Here is a 15,696-nt window from a genome sequence, read left to right on the forward strand (position 1 = left end):
CTCTTCTGGGAAGAGGTCAATAAATACTTTTAGTCGAATTATTTCAACCCGCTTTCGCAACAGTTCCTTCTCTCTATCGGACCAGCGGTATAGTAGCATTGGAATTGGAAAATCCAAAGTACGAGGTTACTGGTCGGCACAAAAATATGATTTAAGTGGTTTTCCAGGGTGCCGACTTTAAATATTTGGTCTGTTTTGCGAAATTTGATTCGTTGTCATATGACCATTTGATATTCGTCTGTGAATGAAAGACGTTCTGAGAGGTAACATTCTTTGATGTAAAGAAACAATCATGATACCTGAAAAAACTTTTAAGATACCACTTTTCAAATTGTGTCTACTTGACCAATGGCCATTTCGTACCGTTCGAGTATCGTGACAAACGTGAAAATGGTAGGCTAAAACACCAAACAGGATTTTCGTTTTAATATTTATATATTATAGTATTTGATTTATATAACTACAAAGGTTATCTTATGTAATATTACAAAATTTAATAATATAATAATTAAACTAAAAAGTAAGGCGATCACAAGAACAGATGACTTCAACGTCTGTTACACACATGTCCGGTCTAAAAAGTGGTGACCTTTCTCTCCTCTCTCCCCTGTCCAAGCTTTTCCTTCCCCTTCGTGACCCCTCAGTTCTCCGAATTCTTGACCATCGCAGATGTGGAGTTAATGGGGAGGGGTGCTAATGAATAGCAGATTTTAAACTCTGCTTACACCCCCCTTCTTAGCCTTGTCATCACCCCTGTGATGATACAATTTTATATTGGTAAGGTGAGCTATCTTTTTAGTTCCATTTTCCGTTCTATACATCACATTTTTAGGAATGTTGTCGTAGTATATTATTTTATCGATACGATACGGTCCTTTAATGTTCGGATGTTTTCCCCTCATACCACTCTGAACTAAAATCCAGGATCCAACTTTAATATTTACCAATGGTCCTGCATGCTTCCTATCATAATATTTTTTGATAGATTCTCTATATTTCTTTCGTTGTTCCTCGGTACGCTCCTTTTCATACGATTGTAAATCTGTAATTCCGAATTCGCTGTCAGCTTCCAGCTTAACAACTGTTCGTTGCCATTTGAATAATGGAGAGCAACCTAAAAAAGAGTTGTAGCTTCGGTTTTCGTGGCGAACTGCAGCATCCAAGCAATTTTTCCACCCACCTTTGAAATCTGGATAACAATTAAGGAATTTCTTGAGATCCCGTATCTTTCTCTCACACACTCCGTTCCCGGCAGCATGATAAGGTGATGTGGTTTTTAATGTGATATTCCTGTCTCTGGCCCATTGCTTGAAACTGTCCGATTTAAAGGTAGATCCGCAATCGCTGATGATAGTAGTTACATTATTGAATAATGGTAAATTATCCAAATAACGGATGACACTACGCACATCCTCCTTCATAGCTTTAGCATAAGTTATCCGTGTAGCTTCGTCTATGACCACTAGAAATGATTTAGTCATTCTTACCCCTTCACTGCGTTTCTGAAGCTCCGCAAAATCAATGTGTACTGTATTGAAGGGTATTTTCGATTGTGGGGGCAAATAGAGTTGGTCTTGACGGGGTCGGTATTTAAACTTGACGGATTGACATATCGGACAGGTCTGCACGTAACGTTGGATACTTTGTCTCATGTTAGGCCACCAGAACCGTGCCCTTAACTTGTAATAAGTCCTCCAAAACCCATCATGACCCCCACTGTCCGGATCGTCATGATACCGCTTCATAATGCTGTTTTGAATATTTTTCGGGACAATCAACCGGCCATTCTTGGTTTTTTTCCACTTGTGTTTGTCGATTTGGTGGACTGGCCTCGATTTCACGCGGGGATCATTATGATCTGTGACTAGACAATGATCCGATTTTGTCTGAGGGATCGGTAAACCCTTCCTTACTCGTTTTTTGGACCATTATCAATTTCATTCACGGAGGTAAAACTTCGGTTATCATGAATATTATTCCTTTTTTCAATTTTCCTCGGTACAGAGTTTTTTGTAGGTACCAATTTGCTCAATCCAACACGTAAGTTTTCTTTGTCGTTTAAATTGTGTTGAAGAAGAATAGCTTGCATATCCGCCGGTAGTCCACGTATTACCATGGTGATAAAGCTTTGTTCCCCAATATCCGGATATGCAAGTTGAATACGCCGTTGTTTTTCAAAATAATATTCCAATAGTGAACCACCACGATATTCCCACATATCCGCTAATATGGAAAGTTGGATCCGATTCTGTCCGAACGCACTAAGAAAAGAGTTTTTCCATTCCTCCCAATTATCACCGACCTTATCTAATACTCGAGAATTGTACCATTTCACGGCAATTCCTTCCAAATAATTTCGAAGGTTACGAATCTTTTGTTCGTCTGTAATCCAATTGTGAGATGCACACGCGTGTTCGTATGAAATTATCCAAACACGCGCTTCCTCCGATTTTCCATCATATTTTTCTATGTTGATCGTATCGCGAGATGAATTTAATGACATTTTTTCGATGGTTTGCCGAAAAGAGTTCATAATCTTCAACGTCTCGGCTTGTTGGCTCATGTACAGCTTTTGCAACTGAACCATTTGCGCCAACACATCCGACTTCGGGTCAGACGAACTGTCCGAGGCGACCGGTCGTATTAAAGTTTTGTTAAGATAGAGCTCACCTTCTGTCTCCGATAATGAAATAGATAGTGTTCGATAATTCGTCATCGTCCGGATAGCAGTTTGAAAAACCGACGAGGTCGAAATTGCGGGATGATTTTCGATTCCTTGAAATTCTTGGTCGATTTCTGTCCATTCGTCTTCCCCTTCTAGTTGATATCGGGAGATAATGTAGGAGTCTTCGGTCTTCTGAACCAAAAATTTAAAAAGCATGATTCTACTATATAAATACAGCTGGGTACTGAAATCCTGTCGACTGCGCCAATTTGTAATATTACAAAATTTAATAATATAATAATTAAACTAAAAAGTAAGGCGATCACAAGAACAGATGACTTCAACGTCTGTTACACACATGTCCGGTCTAAAAAGTGGTGACCTTTCTCTCCTCTCTCCCCTGTCCAAGCTTTTCCTTCCCCTTCGTGACCCCTCAGTTCTCCGAATTCTTGACCATCGCAGATGTGGAGTTAAAGGGGAGGGGTGCTAATGAATAGCAGATTTTAAACTCTGCTTACATCTTACGTAAGGGTTTTATACCAATAACACATCGTTTCTCAAAGTGGGCAATAACGCCCCCTTGTGGGCGGTGAGTAAATCTAGGTGGGCGCTGGAGGCAGAGTACTGAACGGTGACCAAAGGCAAAAGTTGGGGTCACTGACAGCCGTTCCCTTTTCTCTGTTAAACGGATAAGAGGAAACATTGCGTTTAATGGTTTCCAGATGTTGAGAACAATGTACGATAAGGGCACAAAGTGTGAGATTCATAGAAAAGTTTTTCTAAGAATATTTCCAATCCTTTCTCACACAAGAGAAAATGGGTTAGGGGCGTTTGGTATAACTTTATGAAACAAAGGGGGCGGTGAATCGAAAAAGTTTGGGAATCACTGATCTAATACATTTTAAAAATTCTTTTTTTTTCCATAATACGCAATTTAAAGAAATTTTAAATGTGGGACGTTTTAAACCCTTACGTAAGATAACATTGGTAGTTATATAAATCAAATATTATAATATAATATAATAGAAGGGTTAGAACTACGAAAAAGTGTAATATTCTTCACGTCTGTTGTTATTTTTTGCCCGCGCAACGCCGGGCTCATCTGCTTTTTATATACCGTATTTACTCGAATACAGGCACTCCTCACTTTACGACCTATCTGCTTAACGGCCACTCGCACTTACGACCAATCGAGTTTCGACCTGCAATTCGGGGAATCCCCTTTCTCAGCTTGAGTGTCGGTCAGTGGCAAATGGTGACATGCGCACTAAGCGTACTATAATAGTCTTTTTATGAATAAATTTGAAGTTTGTTGCGTAATTTGTATAATTTTACAACGATCCTATATTCCCGGCGCAAGCTCCTCGCTTATCGACCAATTCGCTTAACGACGTAGTCTGTCAGGAACGGAACGACCGAGTTCCGTTCCGAAAGTGAGGAGTACCTGTATAAGACGACCTCGCATATAGGACGAGGTATGACTTTCAAGATCAAAATAAAGAAAATTAGATTTATTAATACAATTCTAATTTTATTTCGTTTAATCACAAATAAAATATCAAATGCACGTAATTGCGCACATTGTCCCGCAAAAATTACTGGCATTTTAAACTTTTAGGAAAAATCTTGTATAATCGATTACATAATTTGTTCATGTAAAACTGGACAATCGAGAACCTTTTTTGCCAATTCTTAACGGTCGAATTCACTCTTCGTCGATTACACTTACGAGTTTCTTCGAATTCTGAATTCCAAATAATCATCTTTTTCCACGTAGGAATGAATTAAAACTTATATCGGGTTCACGTATAATTTTGGAATTCAATTCAAAAGCTTTGCATTTCCTATTGCTGACAATACACAAGAAAGATTCAAACGACCCAGAAAAAGTACTTTTGTTTTTAAACACTAGAGGGTGAAAATCCGGTAAAAAATGCGAATACACGGTTTACCAAAATTATACAAAAACGAAAAGAATCCTTCGGTCACGCATATAGGGTGACCTAGGTTTTTGAAGCAGTGAAAAATGGATTAAAACCTCGTCTTATATGCGAGGAAATACGGTATATAGATTGACAGAAGTTTTTCAAGTTGTGTCGTTTATTTTTAACGATCATTTTTTTATTTTGTAAAATGCATAAGTAAACATAACTTTTTTTTATAGTAAATAAGAATAACAGAATACTTACCTAATATTAAAAACGGAATGATGATATTGCAATCAGTACTTTCGATTCCGCAAAAACTTAAAAATCCAAACGCAGATCCGACGGCTAATCCTGCAGACGTTACACTCGCCAGACCGAGCCAGGGTTTGCTTCTCACGCAGTCGTTACTTATCAAAGTTATCATGGAGAAAACGGTTATTACTATTAAAACCACAGCAATGTATTTTCTTGTGGAGCCAGAAAGTATTTCTATATCAATTTCCATAGAAAGAAACGGATCAAGAAAAGGTTCGATGTGTTCAAAACTGTATTGTTTTATACGTTTGTACGCGATCTTTCTCCATTCGCTGATCTCAGAACCTTTGTGCAAATCACTTTCATCTACATGATATACTAATCTAATGGATTTTGCTTCTTCTATTTCATCATTAGCGTTTGTGGTAACACCTCCAAAATTTACCATAAACAGTTGAAAGTTATATGTCAAAGCATCTATATCAACGGGATATTTTAATCTTTTCCTCTTCGAGGCAATATCGTCTATGTGTGATTTCATACCGATAATAGAATTTTCGTAACATCTGCCACGTACCATTCCACAAATATTAAAATAGCCAATTGTTTTACCGTCGAGAACGAAAGTCGTATTCTTTATTATTTCATCGGCGATGGCAATTTCTAACAGAGAATTCTTTTCTAACACGGATTTTCCATCTTTTCTAACAAAACAAACAATTAATGCTTCGGGTCGTTTTGAAAATCTCAATTCATCCACAAACGAAGACGTATTCATTGGAAATGTTTTACGTATAAAAGCATTATTAGAAAATGCTCTTCCTCTGTCGGCCGATAAAAGGTAATCGAAGTTTTTATCAAATTTTGTATAAAAATTTCCAATTGATAATAATACAGAGAAAAATACAGGAATGGCAAAAAACCAGTAAGGGTATTTACTGATCGTTCTACCTAATAACGAGAATTTGACGGACAAGAAATTCCCAAAGAAATTCAACTTCTCCATTCAAATAAAGTAATTATTTTTCTTTTCAAATCCTAAATGAATATAAAAAAGTTTTAGGAAAACAAAAAGTACAGAAGTTAAAAGCTAAACTATTTTTTTAACTTTACTTCCTAAGAAAAAAAATAAGACAGAAAATATGATTCATACAGATATATTACATAAAAATAGTTAGACAGAATGTTAAATATTGAAAATGAGTTTTACTTTCCCGTGTTTAAAAGCATTCTCATTAAAACAATATTTTTTACTAGTTAATTAATTATTTAAACAATAAGTGTTAGTACCTATATGCTTTTTTATTGCTTCGGGATGACTGAATCCAATCGGCTTTTCACGAACTACGAAACGTAGATTCACGTATGTCTCGGTTTTAATACCATTTTCTGTGAATTAGTGTATGGTTGTTAGAGGAAAGAAGAGACAAGACATTAGTCTTCATTTCTCTCCCAAACACAAATTTTTGAACGGAACGTAAGCAAAGCTTATCACGACTTAGAAAGCGTTTTGTCTGTGATCGAAGTCCAAAGCAACCGCACATGGTATTTTGCAAATATATACAACATGACATGAAGCCGGAATGAAGCAAGTATATACAACATACATTCATGCCTTTATGAAGCCGGAATTTTGAAATTCGATCTGGTGGATAAGATATTTGACAACAAAATTTACCATGTAAATTCTATGGGCCGATTGTCGCTGTAACTACATGATCACTAAACATGACTTTGGCAAATATGTGCAGTACAAGTTGAAGAGACCAATTTTGTGACAAAGCAAACATTTCGAAATTCGATATATAGATCAAGATAATCGTGGCCAAAATTCGTTATGTAAGTTGTATGGGCCGATTGCTAGTAATAAATTTAACGTAATTGTACTACCAGTAAATATGACATTTTGCAAATACGGTCTTTTCTGAAATGAAAAAACCATAGTAAAATAAAGACATTACTAAAAGAATAAGAAATACATTTCGAAACTGATTTCCATTTAGGGACAAAGTGTTTTAATGTCACCAATGGATACCATACAGCTTCAGAATTAATCGATTGCATTTCTTTTCCATAAAGTCATTTAACATGATTTTCAGCTAAGCTATTTATTAAATATAATTACTTAAAATTTACGATCGAAACATATTGTAGCAAATTAAATGCTGGATCAAAACTCTAGTTAGTTATTGAAAAGTTTGTTAAAGTTAAATAATATCAATCATTATTTTACCTTAGAACTTATTTGCCAGAATAATGAGGGAAATACTTTAGCTAAGCTAATTTAAGTTTTTATTATAAACAGAAAAATAAAACTCTTTTACTTTATCTCGTCTTATCTATTCATTTCTGTTTGCTTTATACCTAAAATTAACAACACATTTACTTGATTTATTTCTAAAGATAGAAAAAGCGACTTGCCTGAAAACTGAAATACAGTTGAGATGATTTTGGCTCTTTCATCCACTGTTTAAAGAGAAAATACTTCTATTCATTTAGCCAACGAATTTATAAACATCGCTTTGGCAATAGTCCAAATTTTGCTTTCCTAAAAACTAGTTTTACGAGAAAATTCGTGATTAATGATACTATAGGCAAATCTTAACTTTAATATTGACAGTAAAAACTAATATAACCGGAATTGTAGAGAACTCTCTAAACTTTCCGGCTTAAGCAAGTTATGTCTTAGGCAGGATGGAATAAGAAAATAGTACTGCTTCAAAATCTGAGCATTTTTCCGTCGAGTTTCAATTTCTACGGAGTATTTCAAGTATTTGCTGTATTTATTAAAACATCCTTAAAATAAAAGAAAGAAGGTGCAGAAAATAAAATATTCGTTCACATAAATACAGTATTACCAACATATAAAAATATCCTCACCCGAAAAACAAACTTAAAAAATATATTTAAAACACATTTGAAAGTGTTTTTCTTCGGGGATAGGGACCGCATTAAAAAAAAACGCATTAAAAAAAATCTCACGAAACTTCACGAATGGCTGTAAATAATAGTTTTCGCAACACAATTAAAAAAATATTTTTTTATGCGGTCAACAGGGACCGCATAAAAAAAGTCTCACATAGAAAATAACTCAAAACCGTACGAAATAGAATTTATTGACAACAGATGTCAGCACTTGACTGCATCGTCTGGTCTATCGTCTGTTTTACATATTTTTGTCCAGGTGGTGTTTTGTTGACTTAAAAAGTAAATTATTTCATTTTTCGCATATTCATGCAATAATATTACTATAATAAATGCATTTATGCTATAATAAGTTTATTTAGCTATAATAAGTCAACGTGAGACATGACGAATCGCACGAGACTAGTCGCCAACTATACCGCACAAATTAAAAATTCGCATTAAAAAAATCGCACAAATACAGTATTACCAACATATAAAAATATCCTCACCCGAAAAACAAACTTAAAAAATATATTTAAAACACATTTGAAAGTGTTTTTCTTCAGAGAAATGTACCAGAAAGTAAAAGATAAACATTCTTCAGTTTTCACAGTATCTTTGGTATTATGCGATCAAAAATAAAAGCGTGGGCTCTTTATTTTAGGTCGCATAATACCAAAAATACTCGAAAGCTGAAGAATATTTATTTTTTACTTTTAGTACACTTAAAAAGCATTACTTTAAAATGCTTTTTGTTTTCTACTTTTTAGTTGTACTATAAGTACGTATCACTGAACTATCGAAATTCTTTCCAGTTTGGCATTTAATTTTATGTATATTGTTCTCTGTGAGATTGGTTTCGATTGAAAAAAGTTTTAAATCGTTTAAATTTGATTAGTGAGTGATTAGTCCTCTCAATCGCTTGGTATAGAATTCTACCTCGAACATGAGAGCTTCTATTGCCTGCAAAATTGACGATAAGGTAGTTAATAACAGTAGCGAAAACTAATAACTATTATTTTTTTATATTTTCTTAAAGATGCTCAATGCTATTAGTGCCTGTGACTTACATAGCCTATCGTTTTCCAAACGTGATTTACGTTGTTTTAGTGTTTGTTTCTTTAGTTGTCTCGCATATCTATCTGATGGAGCACATTTTTTTGTCTTTACTTTTGCACGTGTAGGAGGACAAAACATAGTAAAAAGTTGTAGCGCCATCTGTTATCAGATTTCAATTACAAATTTTAATTATTCGTTAATATTTTCCTAATTATCGAAAATGCGTGGAAGGTTTCAACTAGATACTAAATTCGAAAGTAGATGAATTGCAACTTTTTACCTGGACAGACAGACAGAGTAAGTTCATAAAAAGCTTTAAAAACAGCGCTGGCCAACTACATTTTTAAAAAAATGTGTTCGAAAAGAGCTCTTTTTTTAACAAAACTTCTTATCGTTTTTCTCATAATTAGGGCTGTGGAGTCGGAGTCGGAGTCGTCAAAAATCACCCCGACTCCGACTCCTTTTTACTTTTCCAACTTGTTATGTATATAAAAAACGAAAAAGTATTTGAATCGTGTCACATTTGACTCTCCGAGTTTCTTCTAAATCTATACGTTTGGAGATCTCTCGAACCCAAAAAATGTCAAATAAAGGGAAAAATTCGCGCGTCCACGCGCGTATGTTGGCGTTTAATTTGTTAAATTTCTTTATTCTGTTCTGAACTATTAAACAATATCTCAGAATGAGTAAAGTTTGAGAAACAAAATTTGGCACAGCAGCGTGTGTATAAAGGGCATTAATGCTATTAAATTTTGGTCGTTTATTAAAGGTCGACAGGGTAGAGACATAGAAGGGGTCGTGCGTCATATCTCCAGTGTGGTCGGACTTAATGAATATTTTACTCGTTATTAGCATTCACAATCTTATAATATAATCGAGATGTGTTAAAAATAATAATAATAATACTGTAATAATAATAATGATAAGCTCAGAGTTCAAACGGTTAGAAGTTGAAATTTGTTACACAGTTGGGATACATCATAAGAATGTATGTACACTAAGAAGGGAATTTTTCGAAATTCCTCACGCGGGGGGGTAGAAGGATTGGGTTAAGGATTACCCTGAAAAACTCCGTTTCTACCGTACTATTTTAAATGCGGTATTTTGAGTTTTTGTGAAAAATCGAACATACTTTTAGACCCATCTAAAAATTCTCTAATTAGTCTCGGAAGAGAGAGGACCTAATTCTTGCACCCAGTGAAAACGAGTAAAATCGGCTATAATATAAATATCTTAATCTTCGTTATCGTTACTTTTTACGTGAGCAACATCTGGCTCATCTGTTTAGTTTTTTTTTCTTTTTAATTTTTATAAAACTCGTCTCTATCCTCAAAATTAAGCTTGAGTTCTAATATGAGTACAGACAGAAAAGAAAATCTTACAAAATTTGATGATATTTATTATTCACTGGAAAAAATAAATCACATTGACCACTCTTCAAGTTTGGATGTTAAAACGGCAATACTGCACTATCCAGACATTGTCTAAAACAGGGGTGGCCAACAAGTCGATCGCGATCGACCGTTCGATCGCGAACCCAGTTTTGGTCGATCGCTCGCTATGTCTTCACTTAATGTGTTACACTTGTAATCGAACGCAACAGTATGCATACAGTTATGACTCGACTCAGATAAACAAAGCCATTTAGCTTGAATATTTGTACTGTCATACGGTAGCTTCTTTTCTTGAAAAAAGGAAATTGTGGAATTTATATCTTTTCCTTTTAAGAAAGATTTGTGTGAAACGTATTAGCCAAAAAATTTCAGACATATTTCGTATGAGCAAAAGGCATTAGAAAATGAAATTATAATGTTACAAACTGATTTAATCTTACAAGCCAGAAAATTTGAAGATTTTTGGAAATGCGTCAACCGAGAAAGACAGCCCAGTATCACCAAATGTAGCGAATATACAGTCAAACCTGTTTTTATGCGCGATTTTTATGTGCGATTTTTATTTGTGCGAATTTTTAATTTGTGCGGTTTTTTTTGTGCGATGTTTTATTTGTGCGATGTTTTATTTGTGCGGTATAGTTGGCGAATAGTCTCGTGCGATTCGTCATGTCTCACGTTGACTTATTATAGCTAAATAAACTTATTATAGCATAAATGCACTTATTATAGTAATATTATTGCATGAATATGAGAAAAATGAAATTATTTACTTTTTAAGTCAACAAAACACCACCTGGACAAAAATATGTAAAACAGACGATAGACCAGACGATGCAGTCAAGTGCTGACATCTGTTGTCAATAAATTCTATTTCGTACGGTTTTGAGTTATTTTCTATGTGAGACTTTTTTTATGCGGTCCCTATTCACCGCATAAAAAAATAATTTTTTAATTGTGTTGCGAAAACTATTTTTTATAGCCACTCGTGAAGTTTCGTGCGATTTTTTTTATGCGTTTTTTTAATGCGGTCCCTATCCCCCCGCATAAAAACAGGTTTGACTGTATTTATTCTTGTTTCGGATCTACATACCTGTGTGAATCGGCATTTTCATACTTAAAGTTAACGAAGACTAAACAACGTTCTGTCCTGACTGATTCCCGTGTTGAAGACTCATTATTATTATCTTTGTCAGGGTATACACCTAATTATGACTACTTGATTAGAGACGTGCAAACTCAGTCCTCCCATTAATGTTAAGATAATAAAATAAATTCTAAATCTGTCTTTATCTGTAGCTATTTTAAAGTAATAAATATTGTTAATAATTGATGTTTTAATTCCCCTGGATGTGAGATTTTTCGGCCCGTTAAATAATTATGTTGTTTTTACGTAGGTAGATATACAGGGTGTTTTAGTACGAAGTGCACTCCCGCGAACTATTGATAGATTAGCAAAAGAGTGCACCTTGTACTGAAACACAGTGTATAAACATAGTATGTATTTCACACCTCCCCCTCCCCATTTAGACTATGCCTATGACAACAAGTCGATCGCGATATATTTTTAAGATAAAAAGTAGATCTCAAGTACACAAAAGTTGGCCACCCCTGGTCTAAAATATAACATTGATTGTCACAGCATTGTCACAAGTTTTAGTAGAGTGTTTATTTTCCACTCTTAAAATTATTAAATACGATTTAAGAGCTTCAGCGAATGCTGACTTAATAGAAGTGATTTTTTCTAAGGAGTAATTCAGTTTATAACAGAGATGAAAAATAATAAATTAATCAACGTGGCAAAATAAGCAATCTCTTTTTTACCTGTCTAAATGTTATATTTCTCATTTTTCACTTAGTTTTATGTCTGTATACTTATATATTACCCCATATACTCGTATATTATGTATTGTAGAACATTTTTATTCAACGAACTTGTTTGTATAAAATGTATTTACTATTTTTATTCATATATACTTACTAAATACTAATGCCATCATCAAACGAGTCAATAAATGTGAACTTATATATTCAGTAGATGTTTCAAATTTTAATGTTTAATTAATTTTTTAAAATCGTTTTATTTTGTATTTTTTTAAAAAATAATCAGAATCGTCGTCATTATTACTTTCCCGGCTGTTGTACAGTTTAGGCCTATAACAAAGGAAAAGAATGACGATCAGTCAAAAAATGACTTTCTCAGATTTTTACTCTTTTGGACTCGAGAAGCTTCGAAACGTGGAGAAGTGCAAACGGATGTTAGAATGTGTACCAACCGATTTAGTTCAACCATTTTCAAGCTTAATAACTTTTGTGTTAAACCATCCGACTCAAAATCGTGCCTCCCATAAAGTCTAACATTCGTACATACAGGGAAAAAAACGAATGTTTTGCATATCTCGACATTTCGAGGTGCCCGAGTCCAAAAATGCAAAAAGTTGGAGTGGGATAATTTTTTGATTATTATTACAGATTATTTACATAGACATAATCAAGTAGCAAATATAATACACCAAGAGTCTGCAAAGAAACACAAATTAGTAGACATCCACGAACCATACTACAAATACATTCCGCAGACAGTATTGGAAAACAACACGCACGAAATATACTACGACAGAGCCATAATCACAGATAAAACAATTTACCACAACAGACAGACATCACACTCATTGACAAACACAATAAAATCACATACATTATAGACATATCCATTCCAAACACTCACAATATACAAAACGCATGCACTGAAAACATTAGCAAGTACACAGAACTCGCCCAGGAAATAAGGCATCTGTGGAGGATGGATAGGGTGCTTATTGTACCCGTTGTTTTCTCCTCTACACACACTACACAAAATCCTGGGCACGTTAGTTACAATTGAATAGAAACACATCCATCACACTACAGAAGGCCACTATATTGAATACATGTCATATTGTGAGGAAATTCCTGAATAAGACACACACACTGATACACTTCTTTAATTTCTGTTTTGGTTACTATGCCTTGACTTTGGTCCGGCATGGTACACAGCCACCGGTGTTAACCGAGTATATCTCACTTAATAGAAACATAATAACAATAATAAATATTAAATCTTCAAATCGAATTTATACTGTGTGATCAAATCAACTCATTATAATCTGAATTACTATATGGTTTATATTAAAATTCATTTATTTCTTTGAAATAATATTAATTTAACTGATAAACTCCAGAAAATGAATCTTTGACCATAGTCATTGGATAGTAGTTTCATTTTATTCATAAGATGGTATTAATTTGCTACTTACAGATTATTAATATCATCAAAATTTATTAAAATGAGTTCGACTACGTGTTGATGCAGAAACATTTGTCAATTGCTTGCTTGACATAAGTCTCTGTCCTCTTCTTGGACTATAAGTCCATTTTCTTTGTAATAAGCCATCATCAGACTCTATCCAAGAAATCGAGAGTATTACGTTGTCTGATAAAGCTGGGTTATCGGAGCCATCAGTTCCTATTCCATATTCTTCGTAGAGTCGGCGACGCATTTTTTCGCTGAATCCTTCAGCCATTTTTTTTTCTACAGATAAAAAAAAGGAATTATAAATTATTAGAACAGTTTGTAAATAAATTTTATTTTAATAATAAGTTTAATATATTGTGTTTAGCTATCAAATTTATCCCAATGTCAGAGTAAATCATGACAACTTCAAATAATATAACACCGAAATTCTTTAGCTATACTAATCATAAATCTTAATTAAATTAATTTTATTTTAACAATAAAGCAAAATTTAATATATTTAGTTTAATTATAAAACTAAATTGTGCTGATTTGCAATAATAATAATAATAATAATTTTTAAAACACAACAATTTAAAATAATATAAGATTAAAGTTTTGTTGATTGTAACAAAAAGTTACATCTCTATTTATACTTAAATTCAAAGGATATCGACAGGTTTTTACTACAATAGTTATAGAATGAAGCTGATAAAATCTATAAAGCAAAATTTGTGGAATAACATGGTTCATCAGAGTTTTATATTTTATAAACTCATTAATATAGTTTAAAATTCTACCACCTTCATAAATTGATGTTAAACTTGTGAATTTGACCTTTTGTGTTAAACTTGAACTTCGAAAGATTTACTTTTAAGATTAAGGAAGATCAAGTATTACATCTCGAGAGGAGTCGGACGTGATGTAGAGTTTACTCTTTATAGCATTTAATTTTTTTTTTTTTTTTTTACTCGTTTCTACTTTTAAAATTAAACTTTTGCCACTTTGTAATAATTAATAATATATAAACAGTTAATTTTTTCATAAAATCTCATAACAGCTGCAAAAGTTACGCGACTCACGCTGTTACGCCGGTTATTTTGCGTAACTTTGCGCCAGTGTTTCTGGAGATTTACTGGGGCCGATTCCGGTTTCTTCTTCGACGTAATTTCCAACGTCACTCATTAGACCCAATGAGTTTTCTAGAAAAGAACGAAAAACGTTGAATTAATTTTTCCAATTTTGTGTTACGTCGGAAGAGTGTAATTTAATTATTACAGGATTGAATGTCCTGATTTCCGGTCAATCCTACGAATTCTCTGACAGGGAGTGAACAAACTTCGATGAGTTTTGCACGGTTTTTTACACGATTAAACGTGTTCACATTATTAGAAATATTTGGTAAAACTTGTCTCCACTCTTATCCAACAGGCGACGGCTTAATGCACATTTTAAAATTTAAATAATACTTAACAATTTAATTTTTATCAATTTTAATTATAATTTGTCGTTTTCTTGCTCTAGTTTTAGTTCTAGGCCGAAAGTGTGCACTTTCTAGACATAGAAATAGAAATAGAGAAAGGAGGAGAATTCGTAGCAAAAGTGTACAGAAAGACCACATATAACCCGTTGTTTATACCATGGAACTCACACGACCCAGCACCTTATAAAATAGCAGCGTTCCGACTCCTAGTCGTATTGCCATGGCAACAGCAGTCGGTGGACAAACTGGTCATTCCAGTCGGACAGATTTAAAAAGTTAAATATTTGTAGTCGCGTCGGAGCAGTCGGTGAGCTACAGCCAATGAGAGCTTCGAAGCTATAACCAATCAGAGTTTAGATTTATCCGAAGTTAGAAAATGGCGGAAGGTAAAGTTTCTCGGAAGCTTTAATAAACGAAGTTAGAAAATATCCATGGCTTTATGATATTCGGCGAGCCGATTATAAAGGCGACATTGAAAAAAATAATTGGTTAGAGTAAAGCGAAAGGTATCCAGCTAAAAAAAATAGTCTTAAACTTCATATTAACGAATAGACGTAGACATATCTAAATGTAATTTGATACGCTGAATCGATTGGTATTAAAAAAATATTACTTACGATCAACCGTTTAAAAGTTACGAACGATTTTTTATTTCTGTCTATTTGCTTCGTTTAAGAACAACTTTATTAAGAAATACGCAGGCACTCATCGATATTAACAAAACGAATTACTTT

General features: G+C 33.8%; 1 protein-coding gene across 2 annotated transcripts in view; it reads right to left on the minus strand.

Moving 5' to 3' along the window:
- LOC136987026 (patched domain-containing protein 3-like) overlaps positions 1–15,696 on the minus strand; it is a 223,403-nt gene that overhangs the window by 13,720 nt on the left and 193,987 nt on the right. For both annotated transcript variants that reach the window (XM_067284660.1, XM_067284659.1), the window contains exon 2: positions 4,855–5,886. In XM_067284660.1, coding sequence (XP_067140761.1) covers positions 4,855–5,854 — 1,000 coding nt within the window. In that variant the 5' untranslated portion in view covers positions 5,855–5,886. The remainder of the gene's footprint in view (positions 1–4,854; positions 5,887–15,696) is intronic.

The sequence above is a fragment of the Centruroides vittatus genome, unplaced genomic scaffold (genome assembly GCF_030686945.1).
Source record: "Centruroides vittatus isolate TY-2023 unplaced genomic scaffold, ASM3068694v2 scaffold_1444, whole genome shotgun sequence".
NCBI lineage: Eukaryota > Metazoa > Arthropoda > Arachnida > Scorpiones > Buthidae > Centruroides > Centruroides vittatus.